Source organism: Sodiomyces alcalophilus, assembly GCF_042370955.1.
Source record: "Sodiomyces alcalophilus JCM 7366 unplaced genomic scaffold ACRALscaffold_8, whole genome shotgun sequence".
Taxonomy (NCBI): Eukaryota; Fungi; Ascomycota; class Sordariomycetes; order Glomerellales; family Plectosphaerellaceae; genus Sodiomyces; species Sodiomyces alcalophilus.
In genome coordinates this window covers 1256196-1281264 of record NW_027263539.1, presented here as the reverse complement: position 1 = coordinate 1281264, position 25069 = coordinate 1256196, and the positions used below count along the sequence as shown (strand labels likewise).

Genomic DNA, 25069 nt, shown 5'->3' with positions numbered 1-25069 from the left:
ACTGGTACATACAACGTACATGTATTCGTACATGTCATGTACGGGAACCTGGGCTCATTTCACATCAACCTCGGGGTTTAGTTGTACGAAGTAGTTCTCTTATTCTATCCATATCGTACTTCGTAACTATCTTACAATCCTCACGATCAACTATACACTATATGTAATAGTTGACTGCGTACACAAAGTTGGCGATGCCAGCAACTCGGTGGCCTGGAGTCTAGTAGCATAGCGGCTGACGTGCATATGAACCCAGGCTCCGAGAACCAGGGTATGGGAAGGAGAGCCATTGTCACCCAAGTAAACTTCACCGCGCGAGCTTGTCCAAGGCATGGATGGAACCTGTAGCATCTTGAAGGGTATCACTTGGTACCTGTGGTGATCTATATGTATACTAGGTACTGTACATCACGAACAGTCACCTGACTTGAACCTTACGTTTACGAAGTAAGTGACTAGAAGTACTGCGAGCTTGGTATCCACCTTGGCACACCTGACTTCAGATGACCTAAGATACAAGCACCCCAGCATTAATTACGTCTTCCCAAGGCAACACAACACGGAATACGATCCAGCAACATTCGTTCAGCCCCTCTGTTAACAACGCATCATTCCACGACACTTGACAGCTCTTCGACTTTCTATCACATCAAGGTGTTGACGACGACGTACAATGGACGGTTCTGGAAACGCCGCTCCCAAGCCGAGCAGCAGCGTCAAGCTCGTGCTCCTTGGAGAAGCTGCCGTTGGCAAGGTAGGAGAGCTGATGCAACGAAATCAACGACTATCAAAATATGGCCGAGCTGACCTAGATTCGCCAGTCGTCCCTCGTCCTGCGATTCGTTAACAATGACTTTCAAGAGAACAAAGAGCCAACTATTGGAGGTACGTTTGGTCGAGGACTCGAAGAAGGGTCCGGTCCTGGGGAAGATATAGTTGACTGACCAGCGCCGCCCACCAGCTGCTTTCCTCACACAAAAATGCAACCTGCCGACACGAACGATCAAGTTTGAAATCTGGGACACGGCCGGCCAGGAACGCTTCGCCTCGCTAGCACCCATGTACTACCGAAACGCCCAGGCAGCGCTCGTCGTCTACGACCTCACCAAGCCGACGTCGCTCGTCAAGGCGAAACACTGGGTGGCCGAGCTGCAGCGGCAAGCATCGCCCGGCATCGTCATCGCCCTCGTCGGCAACAAGCTCGACCTGACACACGACGGCGGCGCCGGCGGCGGCGGCGCGACCGGGGGCGGCGACGAGGGCGCGGACGGCGACGAGTCCGGGGGGGACGCGAGGAAGGTCTCGACCGACGAAGCCCAGACGTACGCCGAAGAGGAAAGCCTGCTCTTCTTCGAGACGAGTGCCAAGACGGGCCACAACGTGGCGGACGTGTTCACGGCCATCGCCAACGCCATCCCGGAAACATCGCTCAAGAGCACAAGGGGCCCGGGCGCGGCGGGCGCGGCGAGCCGGGGCGCCGAGGAGCAGCGGGTGAACCTATCGGGCCAGCGGGACAATGCGGCGAAGGAAGGGTGCGCTTGTTGATGGCAGACGTGGGACAGGCGGCAGCAGGGGGAGTGATTAGAGGTTTCGTCTATACGCAGTGCTGGAGCGCGGGCTTTTATTTTTATTTTTTATTTTTATGTTTTTTCCCTTTTTCCCTTCTGTTTGTTTTTCTTTGGCACACACGGACGGACTTGGAAGCTCAGAGGCGGTGCATGTGCTTTTGTGTTACAACCTGGGATTCATCATCAGTCTTAATCAGTACGATTAATTGATATGCGTACATTCTTTCGTTACGTATCGTAGGTATCGTATCGTATCACCGCTCTCGAACCAGAGTAGAGCGATGTAGTTAGTGTATTTGAAGTTTGAACAGACTGGCCAGATCTTCTTGTTGCCCAATTTGCTGTCGAAGCTCTTTCCTGGGATACTAGGTAGCTTCTACGTTCTGCCTTGCGCATTACTTCGTACAGGACTGTAACCTTTTCCACCGGCCGCTTTGGCAGCGTTACGGATCTTACTGCTGACCGGACAGCGCATCTTCACCGACACCCCGGTGACAGGTCACGTGATTCTCGGTGAGACGTACCCCCACTTCTGGTACTTCGTATAGGTACTTCGTAGCTTGGCAAATTCCCCCCTTGTCGACTTTTCCCACGCGGCTTTGCTTCCACGCAGCTTTTTTTTGACCTCGCTCTTTTCCCCTGCTGCAGAATTCTTGCCAGTGGTCCACGCCGCCACTCATACTACGACCCAAGGCTGCGACCGCATTCGAATCGATTGCAGCGCTCTTCGAGAGACGAACGACGTATTTTAGACCTCGGTTTCCGCGCATGATGATCGAGTTTCGCCACGTTCGCTGAAGACGCAGATTCTCAGCACTTTCATCCTGCGATATTCCTGACACGCCTCTTCGGCCCCCGTCATCGTACAGCCAACGTTCTTGTCAGCTCATGTTGACAAGTTGTTGAAAGAATCAACCCTTTTTTGACGCCGGTATGCCTCCGGCGGTCACCCCGGCTCAGGCCGAGCTGATCAGGTAAGGCCCGTCGACTGGAGAGTCACGCGCTTCCCACGCTGATCTGTCCTGATTTTCTTCTCCAGCTCGCTCGCGCCCGAGGATATTCCCATCAAGCTCCGATGCGCCATCTGCAGTAAACTTGCAGTCAACGCCTTCCGCCTACCATGCTGCGAACAAGCCATTTGCGAATCCTGTAAGCAGCAGCCCTAGTTCCTTTGCCTCCGCTGCCTGTAGGATCTATGTGTCTGACTCTTCGTCTCGTTCAGGTCAATCAACTCTGCCATCGTCCTGCCCAGTCTGTGAACACTCGCCAGTATCGGCTGAGGATTGCACGCCTCACAAGTCCCATCGAACCACCATTAGAGTCTTCTTGAGGACCCAGGAAAAGAAGCGCGAAGAGAGCAGGCTGAAGGAATCACGCGTGTCCACACCTACGACACCCATCGATGCGAAGCCCACCCCGCAACAACCTGCCGCGGCACAATCACCCGCGACAGAAGCCATCTCTCAACCTGCGAGTGTTCCTGCCGCTGGAGATAAATCGCAGAGCGTGCCCCCAGTGCAACAATCCGACGCCCCTGCCCATGCCGAATCGACGGAGGGTGCTGCACCCGCCACGGCCACGCCAACTCAGGTATGCTGTTCAAACTACTTTCACTTTCATGCGTGACGTTGGCTAACTCTGAGGTAGAATGGAGATGGTGAAGCCGAGTCTCAGCCCGTCCCCGATGCTTCTCAAGACAAGGAACTTTCCAAAGACGCCGATGCTGTTGCCGAGAGTGGGGTGGTGCCGACAGACGACGGCACCGGCCAGCCGGAGATCCCGCAAGCGGCCGAGACCAGCGAGAATGCCGATGCCGGCAACATCGAATCCGGCGCTATGAACGGAGGTCCCTTGAACATGAACGGCGACATGAACCAGATGCAAATGATGATGGCCATGCAAAACGGAATGGCCCCTAACTCGTTTGGATCCTTTCCGATGATGGGTTCGTCTTACCCCCCTCCCCCCCTTTCTTTTTTAGCTTGGCTGAACACGTATGCTAATGTTTCCTCAGGAATGCCTGGCATGGGCATGGACCCCATGGCGATGCAGAACATGTACATGAATGGCGGCTTTGGTCCTCTAGGCATGGGCATGGGAGGGTATGGCGGTGGTTTCGGCGCAGGGCCCAATAACTGGAATGGACAACAGTCATGGAGTTTCGGCCAAGATAATTACAATCAAGCACTTGCTGCTGGGATGGGATCCGGTGACTTTGGTGGCGCATATAACTCTGGGTTCCAGCCAGGCTTCAATCAAGGTAATTACGGCCACCAGTTCAATGACAACCGCCGCAACTACTATGGCGCCAGGGGCGGCCGTGGACGAGGCCGCGGCTTCTACGGAGGCTACGCCCGGGGCGGATATCACCACTTTGCTGGCCAGAACGCAACGCACGAACACGGTGCATCTGCCATCATGTCCGACCAGGGGGGCCAGGGAAACCAACAGAACGTGGATGAGTTTGGCCGTGAACTTCGAACCGATGCCGACGCCGACAAAGCGGCGGGCATGCACGGTACGGAGGACGGCACCAAACATAATACCCAAGGCACCCCTGGACAAGACGGACAGGGTGCGCAGGACGGCGCGACCCCACAAGCCGCGGGTGCTGCGGAACTAGCATCGCATGATTCGTCTGGCCAGGCCGTCGCAGGAGACATAGCACGTACCCAGAATTTCGCCGGCGTCTCGGCTGCACCCGACGTCCCGCTGAATGCTCCCACGGGTCCCAAGGCGATGAGGAGGGGCTTGCCTAACACGAGCCTTCACACGCTACGGGCCCTCGGTTACCAGATCCACGATGATGGCGAGGGGAGGTCTTCGCCGACGGTGACCAACGGTGTAACAGGCTCCGAACGGGGCCACCGTCTGTCTCGGAGTAGTTCTCCCAAGCCGAGTAGGGACGACAGACATGGGAGCTACCGGGAGAGGAGTAGAGACGGCTCTTCCAAGACGCGCGAAAGGAGAAAGCATGACAGGGAGGAGCACGGTGACTACGAGCGGGGCCATTCCCGGTCCCGCACTGCGAGCAGGAGTCGAAGCAGGGATCGCAGGAGCGACCGCCACCGGCGTAGACGTCACCGCTCGGCTTCCCAGTCGGATGATCAGCGCGATGATGAAGACGACAGCTACGGTGACCGGAGACAAAGCGGCAGGAGAAAGCACGGTGTCGAAGACGACGACGGGGATACGAAGACATCCCGGGAGAAGGATGGGGATGATATGGACAGGGAGGGGGAGAGGGGGAGGGAGAGAGAGAAGGAGAGGTCGGCTTCTCCGGCTGAATCACGGAGGTCAAGTCACCGAACAAGCCGTAAAGAGCGTGACGAGCGGCGGCGTGACAGAGATCGGGACCGACGGCGCGACCGCGACCGGGACCGGGATCGGGACAGAGATCGAGACCGAGAGAAGGAGAAGTACCGAGATGACGAAGACGAATATCGGCACAAGTCTAGCCGACGTCGAGACCGAGATCGGGACAGGGATCGAGACCGGGATCGAGACTATGACAGGGAACGCGACCGGGACCGAGACCGAGACCGAGACCGTGGCCGTGATCGAGATCGAGATCGTGATCGTGACCGCGATCGTGACCGTGACCGTGATCGAAAGGATCGTGGCAGAGAAAAGGAAAGGGATCGCAGACGCAGAGACCACGACCACGACCACGACCACGACGGCGAAGGTGAACGAGACAAAGAACGTCACCGCAGCAGCCGGAAGCAGTCCACCGAACCACCCACGCCTGTCGACAAGGAGTCGGATATCCCCAGCGGTATCGGGTCGAACACCGACAGCAGGGGCTCCAAGGACCGGCGCGATTCGAGGCGGCGGGAGTCGACGATGAGCAAGCATCAGTCCAGCGCTTCGTCGGCGACAGCGAAGAACGCACACGCCCTGGAGCGCGAGGCGCGCGACCGCGAGCGCCTCCTGAAAGAAACGCAGCGCATGGCGGGGCTGGCGTCCTTCGCCGGGATCAAACGGGGGCGGGGAGGGGACGATGGGGACGATGGGAAGCGGAGCCGGCGCAAAGGGCGCAGGAGCGAGGTCCTTGGCGTGGACGATGAGGAGGAGAGGATGCGGCGGCTCGAGGCGGAGCGAGAGGGCGATCGCTGGGCTTATTAGGGAGAAGCGCCGCGGGGGACAGGCAGGGGAGCAGAGGCTCGGGACAGCGGAGCAGTCCCGTCTTGTTTGTCAGTTTGGTCATGTTCGTCCAGCGATGATGGGTGGAAGGGTACGGAATAGAGCGCGGAGTAGGGTATATGTCTGAAGACTCGCCAAATGCCGGTTCACGCGACGGACGCCCTGTATAGCGAACACTATTAGATTTGTATCAAGTCCGCGGTTCACATCCTAGGGTTTCGAGCGTGGCATCAAAAGGATCTCGTGGGCAGAGTTGTGCGTGTTTTCAGGACAGTACATGGATATTCCAGGGATCAAATTGCTAGACTACGAACAAGTACGGATACTGTATTCTGCACGCAGACATTTAGTTATTTACGATGTGGTGGTGATACGAGGATATATAAGACTGGTAATGATGATTGATTTAGAGGCAGGATATTCCGACTGTACCACTTGGATATTCCGACTGTAGTTCCGGTGGGTCCACTTTTCCGGCCAATTAACTTTTACGTCCTAGACCACACACACACACACAAAGTTACGATCGCCAATTCAACCCATTAAGCCATCATCACGATCATTATCAATCAACTTCAATCAATAAGCGATTACGCTTCTACTACCTACTTTTCTTGCCTTATAATAGCAGCAACAACAATAACAACAAGGCGATATCCGTGGGCGTGGAAGAGGTCGTGGAAGAGGTCGTGGAAGAGGTCGTGGAGCTGTTATTGCTGGCGGAGGTCGCGGAGCTATTTCTTCTGCGATCGGCTTCAATCGAACGAATGAGCTTATCCGTTAATTGCAGCAGCAACAACAACAACAACAACAAACAACAGGAGCAGCGGCAGGAGTCGGCTGGATGTATGAGGATGAGTGACGGGGAACTGGATTCTGTAAAGAGGCCCTAATTGGTGGTAAATAGATACGAAATGGAATCGCTGTTCTTAATCGAGCAGTCAAAATCATTTCAGTTACTGCCTTCAATTGATCTGAGCGATCAAATTGATCTAAAGCGTCAAAAGGCGTCAAAAGGCGTCAAAAGGCGTTGGAGTGGTTTGCGACCGTAGCTGTGTCTGTCATTCCGAAATAGGAAGAAAGTGGGTCCATCTCAGAACTACAGTCGGAATATCCAAATGGTACAGTCGGAATATCCTGCCTCTTGATTTAACCTATGGTGCGCTTTGAGTAATTCGTGGCAGCATGGCGATGGTGATCCGTCGTGATGCTGCCGCAACGATGGAGTACGGTAAGTCATCAACAGACCCAGGAGGCCAGGACTCACGCGAGACAAGCGCCGCTTCCTAGATGGAGAAACAGGTGCCCATTGGCTTCTGATCTGGCTAGCGCACCGGAGAAGACGAGCAAGCTCAAACGGAGGAGTGAGGGGAGGATGATTCGTTGCCGGCTGCTGTTTTCCGGTCCAAGGAAGCGATCCCGATCCCCCCTCCATTGACCAGTTGACAGCGTGGATCGGCCATTATCCTCCATTGAACACCATCAAGGCCTCATATCGAAAGCTATCCTGCTCGGAATCACATGGTTGTCAGGACCTAATCTACCTACAAGCTTGGTCTAGTTCGGAGACCCAAAGAGAAAGAATATACAGAAACCATGACAGACCAACCGACCACCACAGGCCAAGCAAAGGCCGGCCAGACGGTTGTCAGCATCTCCTTTCTGAAGCGCAAACCAGGCCTCACGCAGGAGCAGTTCTACCACCACTGGGAGAAGGTCCATGGTCCGCTCGTCAAGCCTTGGATGGAGAAGCACGGCTTCATCTCGTACACCCAGGTATGTACACAGTCCGAGCAGTCGAGAGAATCGGGAATCCCATCACACACACTTGAGTGAGGATTGTCGCATTAACGGCGGCGGCGGGGCGAAAACAGATCCACGCCACCGCAGCACTCAACGAGGGAGTCGCGCCCATTGGGCCTGAATCGCCGGGCCCCAGCCCACTGGCCGACTACGACGGATGCGCCGTCTTCGAGGTGCCCAGCATGGAGGTGTTCATCAACGCATTCAAGGACGAGTATTACCTCCAGAACATCGAGCCGGATGAGCGCGAATTCGTCGACAAGAAGGCTGGCGTGACGCGGGTCCGGGGCGAATCGAAGAGGATTTTGTAGTGAGCGAGCGACAGCGGAGCGGGATAGGTATCCGTACTTCTTATTATAGTCCTTCAAAACAAGCAAAATAAACAAGTCTACCTGACATACTTGCTCATGAACCTCTTGTGAAAGTCCGACCGCAACATATCCTAGAAAAGTTCCTGGGTTAGCTCGAGTTGATCAGAAGGCCAAGTCCAAACTCACGTTAATAAACTCCTTGGGCTTGTTCCTGTCATCCGTCCCACGGGCCTGGTTCTTGAACACCACATCGTCGTCCCACCGCCTCCGGATGGTAAAGTCGGGCTTGTTCAGCAGCGGGTTCCCAAACGCAATGTCTCGTTCCCGCGCCGACTCCTCCTCCTCGGCCCTCTCGCGCTCTTCGCGCGCCCGCCGCTCCGCCCTTTCGCGTCGTATCTTTTCCATCTCGCGCTGCAGCTCCGCGTCCTCGTCGTCGCTATCCGAATCGTCGCTGTCGTCGTCGTCGTCATCGTCGTCGTCATCTCCCGGATCGTCTGGATCGCGGTCACCGTCGTCGTCCGAGTCGGCGTCTATGGCCCGGGATTCTTCTAATATTCGACGTCGTTTCGCTTCGAAATCTTCTTCGTTTTCCCCGCCGCCCCCCGGCCCGTCGGACGGGCCCGACTCGAGAGCGCGTTTCACGCCCTGGCTGGTGGCGGATGCGGCGTCGTCGGCCAAAGGGGGGAGGGCTCCGCCATTCTTGTTCTTCTTGGCAAAGTGGGCGGCTTCGGCGGCCAGAAGCTCCGAGGCGAGGTCGCGGCCTTCGTCTTCTTCTTCGTCGTCGCCGCCTTGGCCTGGTTGACGGTACTTGAGCTTGGTGTACGCCGGTAGGAGGCGTTGATGGTACGCAGGCCCGCGAAGCGCGTCTTTGCCCCGTGCGGGATCAAACGTTGGTCTATGAGCTGTGGTCATAGCGGAGGTGTGTTCGGTCTTGGTCGTCCAGTTGTTGGGGTGGCAGTTAGGAAGACGACGCGAATGATGGAGGACGTGAAGGGTGGAATTTGGGTAGGTACGGAAGCCGGTTTCTGATTCCTCAAGATACGTAAATTCTCCGTCCGACGTGACGACGGTAGCTACGAAGTACATAGTGGGTCCCAGTTAGTCATCCTAGTGACATAAGCCACAGAGGTGTGGCGCAGTGCTGCCACACCTTTCGTCGCAATATGGCAGGCACTCGACAGTCATCGCCTCACCAAGTATTCCCGACTAATACGATTCTTCTTCTTCAACAAATACTTAGTGTCCCTTTCTTCTGTTTTATTCCTAACTTTCCCCCTAATATGTATATACATCTAAACATAACCGCCGCGGCTGCATTCCGCCCTCATGCAGCTGTCCCGGGCCAGGAAAAGGTACATCGAAGCCCCGAGTGGTCGCTCCAGGGGACAACCGGCGGCGAAGCCTGTGACTCTGAATTATCGCCACGGTGGCTCCAGCCCATTGGACGCGACGAGACCACGCCCGGGTGTAGTACGTCGATCGCCTCCACGTCGAGGCCCGTCATGGCGACCTTGTCCAACCGGCGCGGTCCATGCCGCGTTCCCCCGTCAGCGCCCCAGGTATACCCGTGCGTTTGACCACGCATCTGAACCCAGGCATCTACCAGCCCGTTATCCGCCACCAGTGTCTGATCCTCGGGCAGTACGGGATTAAAGTCTCCGGCGACCACGCCGCAGCCGGCATCCCGGACGGCAGAGGCCACGGCAGCAAGTTGTGCTGGCCGATGTGAGGGCCGTATCGCGAGTGAGTCAAGATGCACGTTGACAAGGCGGATGCAGGCGCTTGCTTTCCGGGAGCCGCCGTCGTTACCTAAGGGCGGAACGACGTGGACGTCGCAACAAAGTGCATCCCGGTCGTAGCGGCTAGGGTATTTGATTCGCCAGACACGTCCCAGAACCATGCAGCTGCCGTCAAGGACGTGATCCGGATGCCGATGGAAGCGTGTTCTGGACAAGAGAGTCACGGTTGCGAAGGGCTGGCTGCTCCAGTGCGTGTCGTCGACATCGGTAGAAAACCAGCAAGCGCGGATACGCGGGTCTTCCATGATGACACTCAGAGCCAACCGTGAAACCTCTTGTAAAAAGATGACATCAGCCGCCGGTGTCAACGCAAGGATATGCGATAGCAGCGCGGCGATGCGGGCTCTCGGGCACAGGCGGGCGGCGTTCACGTTCCAGGTCACCAGCGTCAAACTTTGCTTCTCAGCGGACCGCGGAGGACTTGAACAGACGCGTTCGGTGTGTAAAGTTTCCCATCGATGGCCGGGTGAGTGGGCACGAAACTCATGCCACGGTTGTGGTGTCCAGTCAAGACTATGAGGTGATGGCGCAGGTGCTTGTAGCGGCACTTTTTGTGGCTGTCGGGGATGCGGCGATGACACTTGCGGCAGGTATCGCGGCGGCCTCGGCTGTTGCTTTTGGGCAACAAGGTATCTCCAGATGCGAGAAAGGATCGACATGACGAGCAGACGAGACTAGAAATCTATAGCCGTACTGTATGCTCCTGCAGGTGTTGTTGATGAGGCTTGTGAACATGGCTTTCGGCCACGGATGTCTCCTTTTTATGTCCAGATCAAGTCGCGCTTCTTCTCTGCGTGGCAATAGACTGCGGCTGCATTTTGACTTTTCGTTTATGAAAAGGTGGGAGGTTAGGGGCTTTACACTTTGTCACTTCGTCGCCGCGCAGGACCTTGCTCTTGAGCAACGATAAGAGGATCGACACGAGCCTATGTTTTTCAAAGGCTGTAACGCATGTCTTATTCCGGAGTCTTGAAATAATATCTTCCGTAGACAGAAGCATCCTCTTGACCAGGCATGATACAAGGAGACCTGGATCCAGTAGACTTGGTCGGATCGTTGAGTCGGTCACCGTCTGTTTCGGTGAGCTTCGGCCATATCCGCCGCCCATACCAACACGCCATAGGCAGGTACTTGTTCTAGAGGGACAAACGCAGCGTGGACGCAAGTCACTGATTCCCGCAGCTGGTCCAAGCTTGATTATCTCCCCCATAATGCGATAATGGCGGCTAGATTCATCTATCCGAATCAAACACCCACTAACTCCATATCTATCTTATCGCAGCTCACTCACCCAGGATCCTCAGCCTGGAGAGAACTCATGTGCGAATCAATGATTCAAACGTCTCACAACAAGAGAAGCGACCACAAGCATGCCTCGGGAAGCAGAACCCTCCGCCAATGAAAAGGCATTCCTACTACAGGCCTTGCAAGAAGGGTTGAGGCTAGATGGCCGTGCTTTTGACGAATACCGTACACTGGATCTCACTTTTGGCGATGAGTATGGACTAGCAGATGTGACCCTGGGCCAGACAAGGTATCACTGCATCTCCTATAGATTCTATCTACTCTCCTTTTACCTCTTGAAAAAAACTAACATGTCACCAGAGTAATTGTCAAAGTCTCGGCCGAGGTCAGCATTCCCTTCCCCGACCGCCAATTCGATGGCATCTTCCAAATCGCCGCCGAGCTCTCTCCCATGGCCTCGCCGCATTTCGAGCCCAACAGACCAACCGAGACGGAAATCCTCCTCTCGCGCCTCCTCGAGAAGACCATCCGCCGCTCCGGCGCCCTCGACACCGAATCCCTCTGCCTCATCGCCGGCAGCAAGGTCTGGGCCGTGCGCGCCGACGTCCACGTCATCGCGCACGACGGCAACCTCGTCGACGCCGCCTGCCTCGCCATCGTCGCCGCCCTGCGCCATTTCCGCAAGCCGGACACCACCGTCGAAGCCGGCGAGCTGACCGTCTTCACCCCCGCCGAGCGCGAGCCCGTGCCCCTCGGCTGGCTCCACTCCCCCTACTGCGTCACCTTTGGCTTCTTCGGCGACGACGGCGAGATTGTCCTGCTGGACCCGGACTGGCGCGAGGAGCACCTCCGCGTCGGCAGCTGCACCTTTGGCCTGAACAAGCACGGCGAGGTGTGCCAGGTGTCCAAGCTGGGAGGCGAGCCCGTCGAGGCCACCACGCTGCTCAAGTGCGCCGCCATCGCGGGGCAGAAGGTCAAGGACCTCTCCGACCTGGTGGACGCGAAGCTGGCCGAGGACAACAGGAGGAGAGACAAGGGCGGCTTGATTTCGGAGTTGCTTTCGGCGGAGAACAAGCGAGTTCCAGATGCGTGAGAGCGGAGAAGCGGAGAAGCGGACGAAGAGGCAAGGGAGAGGGCAAAGTAAAGAGATTTAAATCTGTATGTTCTAGGATAGCGTGAAACCCCGGTCCTGGGAAGGATATTCCCCTAAAAAGAAAGCCATGATACCCTCGAACATCTCAGCCCCTATCCTGACCCGTATTAGCCGGGAAGGAGAAAAGGAAAGAAAAGGGAAGGAGTTTTAGTACCTGGTCCCGAACAAGCAGCGTATTTTGTTAAGGACTGTCGGCCTTCCTGGAAGCGTCGATCAGCTCCATCGTTATTTCATCCAGCGTATAGCTGTAGAGGTCGCGACGAAGAGTCCATGTGATCTGACTGGCCATAGAATCGTATCTTGCGTCTAGATTATTCGTAATCCAGGCAAAAACCACTCTATCTAGACATATAATCCCCTCCTTTTAGAATGATCAATCCATCTTGGGCCGTGAGATTGAGTATTCTGAAAGGACGGGGGATTATGCTTCCAGATAAAGTGATTTTGCCTGGATTATGAATAGTCTAGACAAAAGATACGATTCTATGACCAGCCAAATCACACTCTCCCTCGCGGTCTACAGCTATACGCTGGATAAAATAACAACGGAACTGATCGACGCCTCAAGGACGGTCGATCGTTCCTCAAATAAGAGAAGAGACGCGCTCCCTGAAAACAGCAGTGCATGAGTGTCGCTATGCCATGCGATGCGATTCCTTCACCTCCAACGTTTTCCGTGACTCCCAACGCCAGCCAAGTGCCATTTTGCAAAGATTTTCCGTACCTCTCGCCGTGTCCGTTGGAGACGTTTGGGAACCAAACAGAGCACGGCCCAACAAGACAAAAATCACCGCATGACGGGCGGCCTGGACTCCTTATTCCACTTCACGCGAGACCGCACCCACTCGACAGCCTCCCGGACACCCGCCCCCGTCAAGGCGCTGACGGGCAACACCCTCGAGTCGCGGATCCCGCCGGCCCTTCCGCCCTCAAAGACCTTCTTGACGAGCCCTTCCTTGATGCGCACCACCTCGACGCAGTCTTCGCGGTCCTGCTTGTTGGCCAGGACCAGCACCGGCACGCCCTCGGCATCCGAGTGTTGCAGCACGTCCTCCAGCACGGCGCGGCACTCGTCCAACCGGCCGATATTCTCCGCCGACGAACCCGCCGCCGCCCCGTTCCCGCTCCCTTCGCCGAGGGTGCCGTCGCCAATGTCGGTGGAGTCGATGATGAAGACGATGGCGTGCGCGCTGGCGTAGTAGCTCTGCCACAGCTTGCGGAGGGTCAGCTGGCCGCCGACGTCCCAGATCTTGAGGTACATGTCCGGCAGGTCGATGGTCGACACGTTCTGTCCCACGGTCGGCACGGTCTTGAGCTTCGGGTCGGGGCGCGAGGCGAGGAAGAGCGACTTGACCTGCTCGTGGAACGTCGTCTTGCCTGCATTATCGAGGCCGAGGAGGATCACCGAGTACTCTACGGGGGGGAACACAGGCAGGACATTGCCTCTAATGTCAGCCCATGCTATGCGATTGAGGAAAAATGGAAAAGACAATAAAAGATTCGCTGGTATTAAAGCGATGGCTAAGACGATTTTCTTCTCTTCTTGCTTTGTTTACCTTCTTTGCTCGTCGCGAGTAGGTAGAGGCTTTTCGCTAGATGGTACATGCTAGGCGACACTTGTCCTTTGGCGTGGACATTGCGAAACGGAAAGAAGTCCGTGTCTGAGAAGGTCGATCAGCGACGGGAATTCGTGTTGTCGCCTTGCTCGGCGGTCGATGTTGGAATTCGTGTGTCGCTGCCACGGAGGCCGGTTTCTGATTCCTCCGAATCCGCCGTCACGTGTGGCCTATTGCCCGTGCATGCCCCATAGCGACGTACCTACCTGACATCAAGACATCGGAGTACTAATTATGATGTACTATTTTCAAGCGGCCTGTCTACTATTTGCAAGCGTCCCAAACCCAATTAGGAAGGTTACGCGAGCCCGTGCAGTAAGGTCAAGCCTCAGTGGAATTGATTCCCACCGTGTCACCTTTTCTGCATGCAGGACCAGGGGCCGTTCGTCAACCCGGATATATGGACGCTGATAAACCGCCAGCGTGACCGTCGGGCGATGGATGACTGTCGTGCCGAGGAGTACGCCTCCGCCCAGACGAGAACGCCGAAGTCGAGGTGATGATCGTCTCGCCACCCCGGACCAAAGATGGCGGCGGGGCCATCTTTCCGGGCTGCCGACGCTCTCGGGGAATGATGTGAGCCCCGGCCCGCCGATAACAAGCACAGCCCTCCGGGTATCCCCACGATATGCGCTCCGCTGGGCAGCGGGTAACACGGCATCCCAGGGAATGCTTATCGCGGCGACCTTTCTTCCCATTGAGACTCCCAGGGAATTCAATGAGGTTATCAAAAATGCAAAGGGCCAGAGCTACAAACCTCAATATAGTACCTCAACGCTAAAGAGCCCGAAGAGATCTGGCCCGTCTCTACAAAACGCAAAGTCCAATAAGTCCAAGAGACCAAGAGACAGAAGTGAGTCCTCAGCGCGCTCACCACCATCATTACCCATCACAGTTCTGTCATCATGACCCGCGACCTGGGGATATGGTTGAATCGGAAGTTGGGGCGGATGCCCAGAACGTAGAAATCCTGGAAAGCACCGACCACACGGACGACAGCATCCTCCTAGGTAGCCATGTCGGTAGAAAAGGCCGTTCACCTCGCCGATGACTGTTTAGGTGGCCGAAGCATGCTTGTGATGGTGCCTTGCGGAGTCTCAACATGACCGACGATCTCGAAGCCAAACTTGGTATACAGCCGAACCCCCTCTGGTGCCGCGAGAACATGGGCATATCGTCCATGTCGATCCGTCTCTTCGCAAATCCGTTGCATCATCATCGAACCGATTCCATGCCGTTGATGGTTTGGATTTACCGCCATAAACGTCAGACCTGAATGCAGAGCCATCAATGGACTGTTGTGATGCCATAAAATGAATCAACTTACGGCATACATCGTGGAGATCGTTCAAGACCCGATCACGCTCCGCCTTCAAGGCTCTTGATAGAGTGGTCCAGGCATCTATATCGATCGCTTCCGGTATCCAGGTTTCCTCCTTCCGCGTCTCCTGTTTCGGCTGTCCGCTTGGCTGGCCATTGTTCGCTTCAACTTGATGTTGACGGTTCCGCTCGATAATGGTCCACCCGCAGAAACCAACAGGAGTGCCATCAGTCGAGCATGCTTTCAAAAAGCTTTCCCATTGATCTTGGAAGGCATCTTTTAACGTGTCGGTATACCAACGAATTGCTTCATCCCTTTGCGCTTCTGTCATGCGGCGGACCGAGAAAACATCGTCCGGTATAACGGACCGTTTTGCATTGCGGGTACTTGGACATATCGCGCAATGCTCTCTGCATCCGAGACGTTGACTTTAGATAGGGTGAAGGACATTTGCGATATTGGGTTCGATTTGCAGAATTCATCGAGTTGCTTCCGCGTTGGAAGGAAACGAGTAGGAAGGGAACCTTTTTGGAGCGGGTGGACAGTCCCAGAAAAATAGGGTGGAATTAGGGAAGTGTATCTTAGAGACCCGTTCGTCTTTTAATAAGTTGATGAAGTTGATGAATTTAATCGCGCGTTGTATTAATAGATAGGTAAGCTCATTAGTTCGGTCGAAGCTAGTAGTAGCAGTAATAATAGTAACGCCTCTTCCTCTTCCTCTTCCTCTTCCACATCCATGTCCACGCTGCCCACGCCCACGCCCACGGCTATCTTATTCCTGTGACGAGACAACGAACGCGCCGCCTCCTATTCCGTAGATTAAGGCCGTAGATTGACGACGTAGATTAAAGATATAGATCGATAAGGTAATAGGAAGATTGGGTCTGATTGGAACTACAGTCGGAATAACCAAGTGGTACTCGTAATAACGGGCCTCATAATTTGATTTGAATTATTTATTTTTAATAGTCGTTGCCCGCGAAATCCCTATCCCTATCCGTCTCGTAGTGGAGTTCGGAAAGCTCTGCAAAGTTAGGTCGTTTTCTGGCTCGTGCCATCACAGCAAGACCAAGGCTAACTGGCTCAATCGGTAGAGCGTCTGACTACGATTCACATCTACGATCCAGTAGAGTGTCTAGTGTATCAGGAGGTTGCAGGTTCGAGTCCTGCGTTGGTCATTTCTTTTTGTCTTTTTTTGGTCCGTTAGTCTAGTTGATAAATTTTCCCATGGCCTTTTTTCTCTTCTCCCTTTTTTTTTCCCTTTTTTTTTCCGCCAATCGCTCCCGTCAGAAGAGTTATGTCTTAGGGGCTGATCACTCCAAGAAACTAATATGTAGAATATATCATATGTACGACGCAGTCTAAACAGCCCATCTCTAGTCTATCTCTATGTACGAGACGCAAAACGGAATACCATGTCCCTCAGAGAGCAGCGTTCTTCGTTCTGGAACCGGCGTATGAACCCAGGTTCTTGCTTGCGAACCCGTTCACCAGAGCGGTGAGAAGCTGGTTCGCGATGGCGGTGTGTGGGGGCAGGAGCAGGCCACCCTCCTTATACGACGGCGGCGGCGCGTCGCCAATGTTACTCACGCCATGAACGAGGGCGTCGCGGACCTCGTCGAGCGGCACCCACTTGGCGTCCTCCAGCTCCGGGTCGTGGGCGAGGCTGATGGTCTCGCCGTCGGGCAGGGCCTCGCCAATGGCGCCGATCATGAGGCTGGCGGGGTACGGCCACGGCTGGGAGGAGTGGATGACGACGCGGCCCACGCGCACGCCGGCTTCCTCAAAGACCTCGCGGCGGACGGAATCCTCGATGGACTCGCCCGGCTCGATGAAGCCGGCGAGGGTGCTGTACCAGCCGGGCGGGTAGCGCTTCTGGCGGCCGAGGAGGACGCGGGTGCCGTCGGCGGAGACGATGGCGGCGATCATGGTCGGGTCGATGCGCGGGAAGTAGGTGTTGCTGACGCCCCTGCGCGAGGGACAGTCGGCGCGCGGTTGCGGAGTATCGGACCCGGCGCGGTCGGTGGGCGGACAGAGCCGCTTATAGCCGGCGTGGCCGGAGAAGTTGCGTTGGCCGCAGGTGGCGCAGAACTGGTTGCGTAGGTTCCAGTCCATGACTGAACGGGCTTGGCCGAACGTGGCAGCTGGGAAGATCGGTCAGCAAGGGGAGAAGAAGCATGAGCAAGTGAGCGCGGGAGAAAGGGCTAAGGGGGGAAGAGAGATAAGAGGGATGTGACGAGAAATACCCATGGCGGCATCGTGAGTGACGTGAATTCTGTCCGTCATGAAAGAGCGTTCCCCTTGAAGCTGCTTGTCTATCAAGGCCTGCGCGGCGGCGGCATACGAGTCCCTTGGAGTGACGTCAACAGCAAACACAGGGCTCCCCTTGAATTCTTTCCAGCGGAAGGAAGACTGTTCACTCTCGACGATGCCGAGGAAGATGACAAGCGGCCGGGTCTCGGACGAGTCGAAGTTTTTGATGAGATCCTCCTCCGAGGGACCAAAGGGATCAGAGCCCGTGAGTGGGGCGACATCTTGGTGGGAGACGAAGGCGAGAGCAACAGGACCCTTGACGCCCTTATCGGAGCTGGGAGGCTCCTTCTCGACCAAGGGGCTGAGGTCCTTGAGGATCATAAACCGGGCGTCGGGGGATTGAAAGGCGGTCCTGAGGAAGTCGTAGTCGGTGCGGAGCCATGCTAGACGGTTGTTGAGACCGCCTGAAAAATAATTGACGATTTCGCGGCCGTATTTCCCGGAGAGCTGGGACTCGGGGTGGTCGATAGGGACGAGAAGCTTGGGCTGAGCAGTGTCCGGCAGGATGACAGGTCCCGGGGCTGCCGGTTGTTGTTTATCGGCCATGGCGGAAAGATGAGTGAAGGAGTGCGTACTTTGTAGGTGGGTGGAACGAAGCCGAGAGGGTAGGTCACGGAGATTCCGTACGGATCGAGTCGGGAGGGGGAGGAAGCGCGCCAAAGTGATGAGATGTATGTTGTTCACTAATACAAGGATACGTAAAGAACCATAGCATGATAGTTGACGATGAGAATGATATGACGGCGGCCGTGCTTGACAACGAAGATGGATCGTGAGAAGGGATTGATGTGGCGGTAGTGGTGATATTTGGACTGTGGGGATACTAATGATGACAAAACACCACTACAGCCGAATGGGGGTCACAAGCTTTGAAATCCATGCTTCGTCTTCCCTTCCCTTCCCCTCCCATTGCACAGTCTAGCGCCGAGGGGCCGATGGGCTCCGGCTGTCGGTCGCCTTCCCGACCCCGACGGTGACCGGTGAAGCCCAACTGAGACTGAAGGTTTGTCAAGTCCGCAGGAGGGGACGGGAGGACGATTGAAAGAGCCCTGTTTCCACCCACTGTTTTACACGTGTAGAAAGCACTAGTCAAGGCACACAAGTGAACGGCATTCTCGGTGTGGGAAGACGAAATGTCAAGTGGGACAGTCTCGTGGGGAAGGGAAGAGACCGAGTGTCGATGATGGCGACAAGTGGACAAGTTCAACCAGGCTCCTCGGTGTGCTCCGCAGCACCAACTCCAAAATGGACTAAAAAGAGTGGGGATGCTTCGTTTATAGCCGGATGGTACCTAATTATCCGTACTTTGTCCGTATCGCCCATGTGGCTTGCTTCGTGATGGCTGAGATGTAAGCTACTACAAAGACCGTCAGGGGGATCTAGATGCCTTTTCGGCGGACTGTGAGGCCAATGAATTTCTATATTCGTACTGTTCTGTTGTCTCGTATCGACCATGTCCACTGAATTACCTACATACATACCGACAGCATTCCCATAGGTTACTCGAGCATAGCCAGGGCGAGGACGATATGAAGCACGACGAAAGTGGACGTTCCTCTTCTGTGGTGAATACGTTGTAATGCAGCGTGGCACTGGGGCGTCATGGAGTTCAGCCTTGTCCTCGAAACGGCATGGTGGTGGCGGCAACGGTGGGTGTTTATCGTGGGAGGAGACGACGCTTACTTCTTTCGTAGATATATCATTGACGGACCACGCAATGTATTCTTGCGATTCAATGGTAATGGCGCGACGAGCTGCTCATCCGTATTTGATTATTTGTGTAGACCGATGGAATAGAGTCCAGCTTTCGCTTCGGAAAGCGACGAGGCATTGTACCGCTGAGAATTCCCTAGTAATCCAGGCGGCCTAAGCCATTATAGCAGCGCGGAGCAATAGAAGCGGCAGGCTCGTACATTTCGTACTAACTCTCTGGTGCAGCTCGGCCTGTTCAGATGATCTTGTTAGTGTCTGTACTAAATTTCCAGGGGTTGAGGGGGAGGGTCCGCATTGATTGCCAAGTCACTTAAGATCACGCTACTTTAGGAAAAGAAGGGGGTGGGGCGGCCTGAGTAGCTACGGTACATGGTACCTAGGTACATTCCATCGTAGGTACATCTACGAGTACTGTGCATATGTACCAAAGTCATGAATGCTATTTCGAGACCAAGCTGACGTGACGTGTTATGGGAAAATTCCCGGCTCCCAATTCCCTTGATTCATCTTCCATCTAACCTCTTTTTCAAACCATTTCATTTTCTCTTTGGAGTTTGGGCATTCTAGAGACACACGTCGACATCATTTCCTCTTTTCTTCCTCCAACACCTGCAAGCTTTGTCACTTACTAAATTTCACTCGGGGAAAACCTGGGCTCCCTTCCTTTGCAAAGACCTGCATTCGAATCTTGACGCTTTCATTCCCTTCCTCGCCTACCGACCCTACTTGGGCATCTCGGTTTCCCTACTGTTCGATGGCTCCCCCAACCGGGACATTGCCCCTCGATGTCGAGGCCATCTCCGGGATTTGTGGGTATGGGTGCCTTCATTGACGATCCTACCACCGCGTGCTGCTCGATTCCACTCCGACTTGACGTTAACCACCACGCTCAACCTCACAGGTCCATCTCCATAGCTTGCTGGGTCGTCGTCTTCTCTCCCCAGATCCTCGAGAATTTTCGCCGCGGCAATGCCGACGGGCTTTCTCTCCAATTCATCGTCGTATGGCTGGTGGGCGATGTCTTCAACATTCTCGGTGCTGTCATGCAGGGTGTGCTCCCGACCATGGTACGCTTTTCTGTCTCTCGTCTCGAATCACTCCTCCCCGTTTCCATTCACTAACATAGACTGCAATCGCACAGATCATCCTTGCCATCTACTATACCATCGCCGACATTGTACTTCTCCTCCAATGCTTCTACTACCGCGGCTTCACCCTCAAGGACGAGGTCGTCCGGCCCGCCCCCAAACCTCGCTCCAAGCGTGTTCGACCAGCCAACGAACGCACGAGCCTTCTCGACCGTTCCGTCGTCCACGAGCGCCGCAACTCCAACTGGTCCCACCTCTCTCCGGCCGTGCCCCTCCTCAACGAACCGCCTGCCACCCCGCCGCCGCCACCGACCGCCACGCAGGCCATCTTCTGGAACACGGTCGCCATTCTGATGGTCTGTGCCGCCGGCGTCTTGGGCTGGTTCCTCAGCCGCTGCTACGGCCCCGGCGATGGCGGCAAGCACGAGAAGGACGGCGTGCTTACCTTTGACCGCTGGGGCCAGATCTTTGGCTGGATGTGTGCCGTGCTGTACCTGGGCTCGCGCCTGCCCCAGCTGCTCCTCAACTACCGCCGCAAGTCCACCGAGGGCGTCAGCATGCTCTTCTTCCTCTTCGCCTGCCTCGGCAACCTGACCTACGTCATGTCCATCTTCGCCTACGACCCCCGTTGCGAAAATGGCGTCTGTGCCCCCGGCCGCGGCTACGGACGATACATATTGGTCAATCTATCGTGGTTGGCCGGCAGCATGGGAACCCTGCTGCTCGACATGGGCATCTTTGTGCAGTATTTCCTGTACAAAAAGGGCGACGAGGACGAGCTTGAAGACGACGACGAATACGAGGAAGAGGATCTAGACAGCGAGAGCGTCGAGCAAGACCAATGGGACCAAAGACCTCTGTTGGCGAGGGGGGATTCGCACTACGGATAAGCTCCATGTGGCTGCTGATGCCAGCACTAGCTGGGTTGTCCCCTCCCCTCCTTTTTTTTTTCTTTTTCTTTTCTCATTTTCCCCTTCTTCACCCGTCTCTCATTCATTATTTATCCACTTCTCCCATCGACGCGCACCTGGAGTCGCGCTCATTCTTGCTTTCATATGTTTGGATTTTCGGGCCGGAGTTTTAAGACAGGACAAATGGCGTATCACTACACCAACATACAACACAGACACACGAGGAAAGGTAAAAGGAAAAACCGCGAACCAGACGCTACACGGATATATCAAAAAGGAAAACGGAAAGGAAAAAGGCACAAAAAAACGGGAAACGGTCTGGGAAAAAAAAAAAGGAAACAAAAGTAAAGGCGCGACTTTCGACACGATATCTTGTATTAATTAATATGAACACCTGAACTTCCCTTCACTTACATGCTCCAGGATGCGGACGGAATACCAATATATTCATCCATCCGCCCTCAACCAACCTTCTTCAGGTCCTTCACACTAACTTACATCAGACGGGCTTGTTATTCAAGAGGCTGTCTCTTCGCTCCCACGTGTGTCGGTCAGTGTTCGGCCTCGCCATAAGATGTGCTAAGACACGAAGTCAAACTCTCCACATCTAGTTTCCCGTCCGGCCTCGAGCTCAATGATGAATCATAGGCTTCATTTATTGAACTTCGGGCCCGGGACCCGATGCTTCTCGTCCGTCTCCAGTCCAATGTCCTCAATGGATCTTGAATACAAAGAAATCAAGGCAACACGACGGCCATGGAGCTTCAGCCGCTCCCGAAAGACCGCATGGTCACCGTTGCCATCAACACCACCTCTGCCGAGTCGACTACATCACCAGCTACGGCATCCGTCGCTGACCCCAACCTCGATACCACGGGGGAGACTGCACAGCCAAACCGCGGCGCAGGCCCATCCGTTACGGAAACAACATCAGATTGGCCCGAGACTAGGTCTACAGGCGGAGAGCAGGAGAACAACTATGCCGGCCAGGTCTCCCAGTTTTACGATCAAGAGGACACGGCGGATCAGTCCGACCATGACTGTCATTCACTTCCGCCGGCTGATGGCGGCAAACTCGCCTGGCTTTTTCTGGCCGCCTCGTTTGTCGTTGACACGCTCATCTGGGGTGAGATTTACCCTCCGACTCCCTTCAGGTTCCCCCCAACTCCCCCAACTCCTTCGTCCCTAACAACGTCCAGGCTTCCCCTTCACCTTTGGCGTCTTCCAAAAATACTACGCCGCCCATGAACTCTTCGCAGGCGACCCCAACATCGCCGTCATCGGCACCTGCGCCATGGGCCTCATGTACTTCGGCTCCCCGCCCGTCGTCTGCGCCCTCCGCCTCGCCCCGCGCCTCACCCGCCACGCGCCCCCGGCCGGCCTCCTCCTCGTCAGCATCGCCCTCGCCGCCTCCTCCTTCAGCACCGTCGTCCCCCACCTCATCGCCACCCAGGGCGTCCTGTACGCCGTAGGCGGCACCGTCGCCTACATCCCCTGCCTCCTGTACATGGACGAGTGGTTCGTCCGCCGCAAGGGTCTCGCCTTTGGCCTCCTGTGGTCCAGCACGGGCGTCGCGGGGGTCGTCTTCCCCTTGCTCATGGAGTCGCTCCTGGGCCACCTCGGGTTTCGAAACACCCTGCGCGTTTGGGCCGCCATCGTCTTCGTCGTCGCCTTCCCCGTGGCGAGGGGTATCCGCCCGCGCATCCCGCCGTCGAGCATCCATTCGCCGAGCGTGTACCTCCGTTCTCCCCTCCGGAACCTCCACTTCCTGATGTCCCGGCCGTACGTCCTTTTCCAGATGGCCAACGTGATCCAGGCGACGGGCTACTTCCTCCCGGCCGTCTATCTCCCCTCGTACGCCCAGGCCGTCCTGGGCGCCGACCCCATTCCCGCCGCCGCCGCCCTGCTGTTCGTCAACGTCGCCACGGGGATCGGATGCATATCCATGGGATGGCTCGTGGACCGCCTCTCGGCCCCGAGCTGCCTGCTCATTGCCTCGGTGGGCGCCACCGTCGGCTGTCTCGTCTTGTGGGGGCTCGCCGGCTCGCTACCCGTCCTTTATGCCTTCGGGGCCGTGTACGGTCTCTTCGCTGGCGCCTATAGCGCTACGTGGCCCGGTATCATGCATGCTGTCGTTGATCGCGAGCACCGCCAGGGCCGTGGGGTGGATCCGATGCTGGTGTTTGGTGCCCTGGCGGCCGGTCGCGGCATAGGGAACATAGTTTCGGGACCCTTGAGCGGTGCGTTGCTGGAGCAGAGCCCGTGGGAAGGGGAGGCCGGGTTCGGATATGGGAGCGGTTATGGCGGCTTGATCGTCTTCACCGGCGTGACCGCCTTGCTGGGTGGCTCCAGTTTCTTGTGGAAGCGGCTGGGGTGGTTGTGATCAGGTGAGGTGGGTGGTAGGTAGCCTTTGACGGCATCATCTCCTGCCATGTCGCCGTGTTTTATGAGACGGGTTGTTGAAGATGATTCAAAACAAGGGCGTTATGAGATTCCCTGGTCCTAGAATTGGATATGTGTATGGGTCCGACAAAGAGGTGCCAGTGTTATATGGCCCTGGTTAAGTGACGCCCAGGTTGTTCGATGTGGTAGTAACCTCATGTGCGTGTCATGGGATCTCGCCTGCAGCTCAAGACAGCTTAGTGATGGGGGATAAAGGCTGGACGAGACTATCACCATCGAGAGTCCTATCTCGAGATTCAGCCTCGTTGGCCCTCGAATGACCATACCACAACAACTTACCCCCCACCAACTGCCTCGCATCCCCTATTCTTTTCTTCACGACGTATTGGGAGTGTCCATTCTCCGAAACAAACCTACGGGTGTGACGATGCGACCCGCCGTATTCAAAGCAAACAAGCCACGCTGAGGGCTGGGGGATCCCCATAGCATCACCGTTGCTCGGTTACCCGGTCTTGAGACGTTGAATATTTGCGAATCGGTGAATCACAAGGGGTTGGTCATTCAGTCCTCGTGATTTCCCATCTCTTCGTTCCCTGGGCTCTATAGTCTTCTTCTTCCTTCCTGAACTTCATCTGCCTCCCCATCCGCCTCGTCTTTACGTCTGTTTGCTCGGCTCCATTCCATACCTATCTTTACTCAGAGATCAACTAAGCTAATTCAAGACTACAGTAAACATACCATCTTCCCAAGCGAACCAAGATTTGCTCAAACGACAAAATGTCCTTGGAATCGTCCCTGGCATCGTCCCTCGCCATCCCACCTCCTATCACCACCTCCGCAGCTCCAGACGGCCTCACCCACAATCCCTTCCTCCAGTGCGAAGACAGCCTGCAGCCTTGCGGGGAGTATTGCATAGGCCGGGACTCAGTATGCTGCAGCTACACCCCGCCTGAAAGGGGCTACTTCGTTTGTCCAGCGGGTTATGAGTGCGGACCCGACACGGACTGTCGTCCCATAATTATCCCCCCAGTCTGCCCGGAATTCCTAAAAGCCTGCGGGTCCCTCTGTATCCCGGCCACAAATGTCTGCTGCGGGGACGGCAAGTCCAGTTGTCCCATTGGCTTCGTTTGCGCATCCTCGCCTCTAGGATGTGTCGAGTCTAAAGCTGATGATGATGATGATGACGACGACGACAACGACGACGACGTCTCGTCCACACCCTCCACCGTCACTGTGCCATCTTCACTGCCTTCGGACGACGAGTGCCTACCTATACCTACCGGTGCGCCAGGCGTAGTCTCGTCCTCGTGGCTGCTGAGCGGCGGGGATGAGAACGACAGCCACAGCGCGACGCAAATCATCGGCAACCTGACTTTTTGTACGGCTCAGTCCTGCCTGTTCTTCCTCTTCCTCTTCCTCCACCGATTCCACGTCAGCTGCTAACGGTGATAATGTAGGCAAGACACTCTCAGATACATCGACTTTGGAGGCCCCAGCCGCTTCTTCGACGGTGACACAAGTCCTGCCTGGGCCCAACGGTGGCCTGACGACAATCACATCAGTCGTCTTGGTCAGTCCGAGTCCTAGTTCCGGACCCGGGCCCATGCCAACCCCGGAGACTACGCCAAGCCCGACGGACACGGACGCGGAGGATAACGGCCGGAGCATCGAGGCACCGC

At 55.8% G+C, this 25069-nt stretch overlaps 11 protein-coding genes and 1 non-coding gene across 12 annotated transcripts; 8 read left to right on the top strand and 4 right to left on the bottom strand.

Moving 5' to 3' along the window:
- The first annotated feature begins 510 nt into the window (after positions 1-510).
- On the top strand, positions 511-1850 carry ACRALDRAFT_1052503 (uncharacterized protein). The gene is made up of 3 exons (XM_071015733.1): positions 511-754; positions 822-885; positions 962-1850. Exons 1-3 carry the CDS (start codon positions 674-676, stop codon positions 1543-1545), a joined length of 729 nt encoding a protein of 242 aa, XP_070871737.1. The 5' UTR covers positions 511-673; the 3' UTR covers positions 1546-1850.
- A 366-nt stretch (positions 1851-2216) lies between these two features.
- Positions 2217-6128, top strand: ACRALDRAFT_1077864 (uncharacterized protein). Its single transcript, XM_071018697.1, has 5 exons — positions 2217-2542; positions 2608-2717; positions 2791-3158; positions 3216-3513; positions 3583-6128. Exons 1-5 carry the CDS (start codon positions 2502-2504, stop codon positions 5694-5696), a joined length of 2931 nt encoding a protein of 976 aa, XP_070871736.1. The 5' UTR covers positions 2217-2501; the 3' UTR covers positions 5697-6128.
- Positions 5834-7939, top strand: ACRALDRAFT_2022549 (uncharacterized protein; the record flags this gene model as incomplete). The annotated part of the gene is made up of 15 exons (XM_071020097.1): positions 5834-5858; positions 5929-5957; positions 5989-6030; positions 6065-6075; positions 6169-6177; positions 6235-6592; positions 6671-6749; positions 6790-6835; positions 6899-6945; positions 6992-7078; positions 7125-7238; positions 7276-7510; positions 7552-7798; positions 7837-7855; positions 7905-7939. The coding sequence occupies 15 exons, from the start codon at positions 5834-5836 to the stop codon at positions 7937-7939; spliced, it is 1383 nt and encodes a 460-aa protein (XP_070871735.1).
- Positions 7906-8740, bottom strand: ACRALDRAFT_2044455 (uncharacterized protein; the record flags this gene model as incomplete). The annotated part of the gene is made up of 2 exons (XM_071021437.1): positions 7906-7959; positions 8015-8740. The coding sequence occupies 2 exons, from the start codon at positions 8738-8740 to the stop codon at positions 7906-7908; spliced, it is 780 nt and encodes a 259-aa protein (XP_070871734.1).
- Positions 8741-9152: 412 nt separating this feature from the next.
- ACRALDRAFT_1077862 (uncharacterized protein) lies at positions 9153-10286 on the bottom strand (the record flags this gene model as incomplete). The annotated part of the gene is made up of 2 exons (XM_071018696.1): positions 9153-10025; positions 10176-10286. The coding sequence occupies 2 exons, from the start codon at positions 10284-10286 to the stop codon at positions 9153-9155; spliced, it is 984 nt and encodes a 327-aa protein (XP_070871733.1).
- Positions 10287-10951: 665 nt separating this feature from the next.
- ACRALDRAFT_1083345 (uncharacterized protein) lies at positions 10952-12307 on the top strand. The gene is made up of 3 exons (XM_071019438.1): positions 10952-11161; positions 11233-12125; positions 12183-12307. Exons 1-2 carry the CDS (start codon positions 10998-11000, stop codon positions 11963-11965), a joined length of 897 nt encoding a protein of 298 aa, XP_070871732.1. The 5' UTR covers positions 10952-10997; the 3' UTR covers positions 11966-12125; positions 12183-12307.
- Positions 12308-12480: 173 nt separating this feature from the next.
- On the bottom strand, positions 12481-13736 carry ACRALDRAFT_1044740 (uncharacterized protein). The gene is made up of 2 exons (XM_071015368.1): positions 13582-13736; positions 12481-13438 (listed from the first exon to the last, which is right to left on the bottom strand). The coding sequence occupies exons 1-2, from the start codon at positions 13628-13630 to the stop codon at positions 12813-12815; spliced, it is 675 nt and encodes a 224-aa protein (XP_070871731.1). The 5' UTR covers positions 13631-13736; the 3' UTR covers positions 12481-12812.
- A 2298-nt stretch (positions 13737-16034) lies between these two features.
- ACRALDRAFT_t271 lies at positions 16035-16140 on the top strand. Its single transcript has one exon. It is a non-coding gene; the product is annotated as a tRNA-Arg (tRNA).
- Positions 16141-16384: 244 nt separating this feature from the next.
- On the bottom strand, positions 16385-17821 carry ACRALDRAFT_1072564 (uncharacterized protein; the record flags this gene model as incomplete). The annotated part of the gene is made up of 2 exons (XM_071017995.1): positions 16385-17106; positions 17209-17821. 2 exons carry the CDS (start codon positions 17819-17821, stop codon positions 16385-16387), a joined length of 1335 nt encoding a protein of 444 aa, XP_070871730.1.
- Positions 17822-19537: 1716 nt separating this feature from the next.
- ACRALDRAFT_1083342 (uncharacterized protein) lies at positions 19538-21447 on the top strand. Its single transcript, XM_071019437.1, has 3 exons — positions 19538-19801; positions 19890-20055; positions 20130-21447. The coding sequence occupies exons 1-3, from the start codon at positions 19743-19745 to the stop codon at positions 20964-20966; spliced, it is 1062 nt and encodes a 353-aa protein (XP_070871729.1). The 5' UTR covers positions 19538-19742; the 3' UTR covers positions 20967-21447.
- Positions 21448-22031: 584 nt separating this feature from the next.
- Positions 22032-23355, top strand: ACRALDRAFT_1020236 (uncharacterized protein; the record flags this gene model as incomplete). Its single annotated transcript, XM_071014745.1, has 2 exons — positions 22032-22113; positions 22187-23355. Coding segments are annotated over 2 exons (1251 nt in total), but the record flags the coding sequence as incomplete, so codon positions are not given.
- Positions 23356-24167: 812 nt separating this feature from the next.
- On the top strand, positions 24168-24833 carry ACRALDRAFT_2055199 (uncharacterized protein; the record flags this gene model as incomplete). Its single annotated transcript, XM_071021734.1, has 1 exon — positions 24168-24833. One exon carries the CDS (start codon positions 24168-24170, stop codon positions 24831-24833), a length of 666 nt encoding a protein of 221 aa, XP_070871727.1.
- Between the last annotated feature and the right edge of the window lie 236 nt (positions 24834-25069).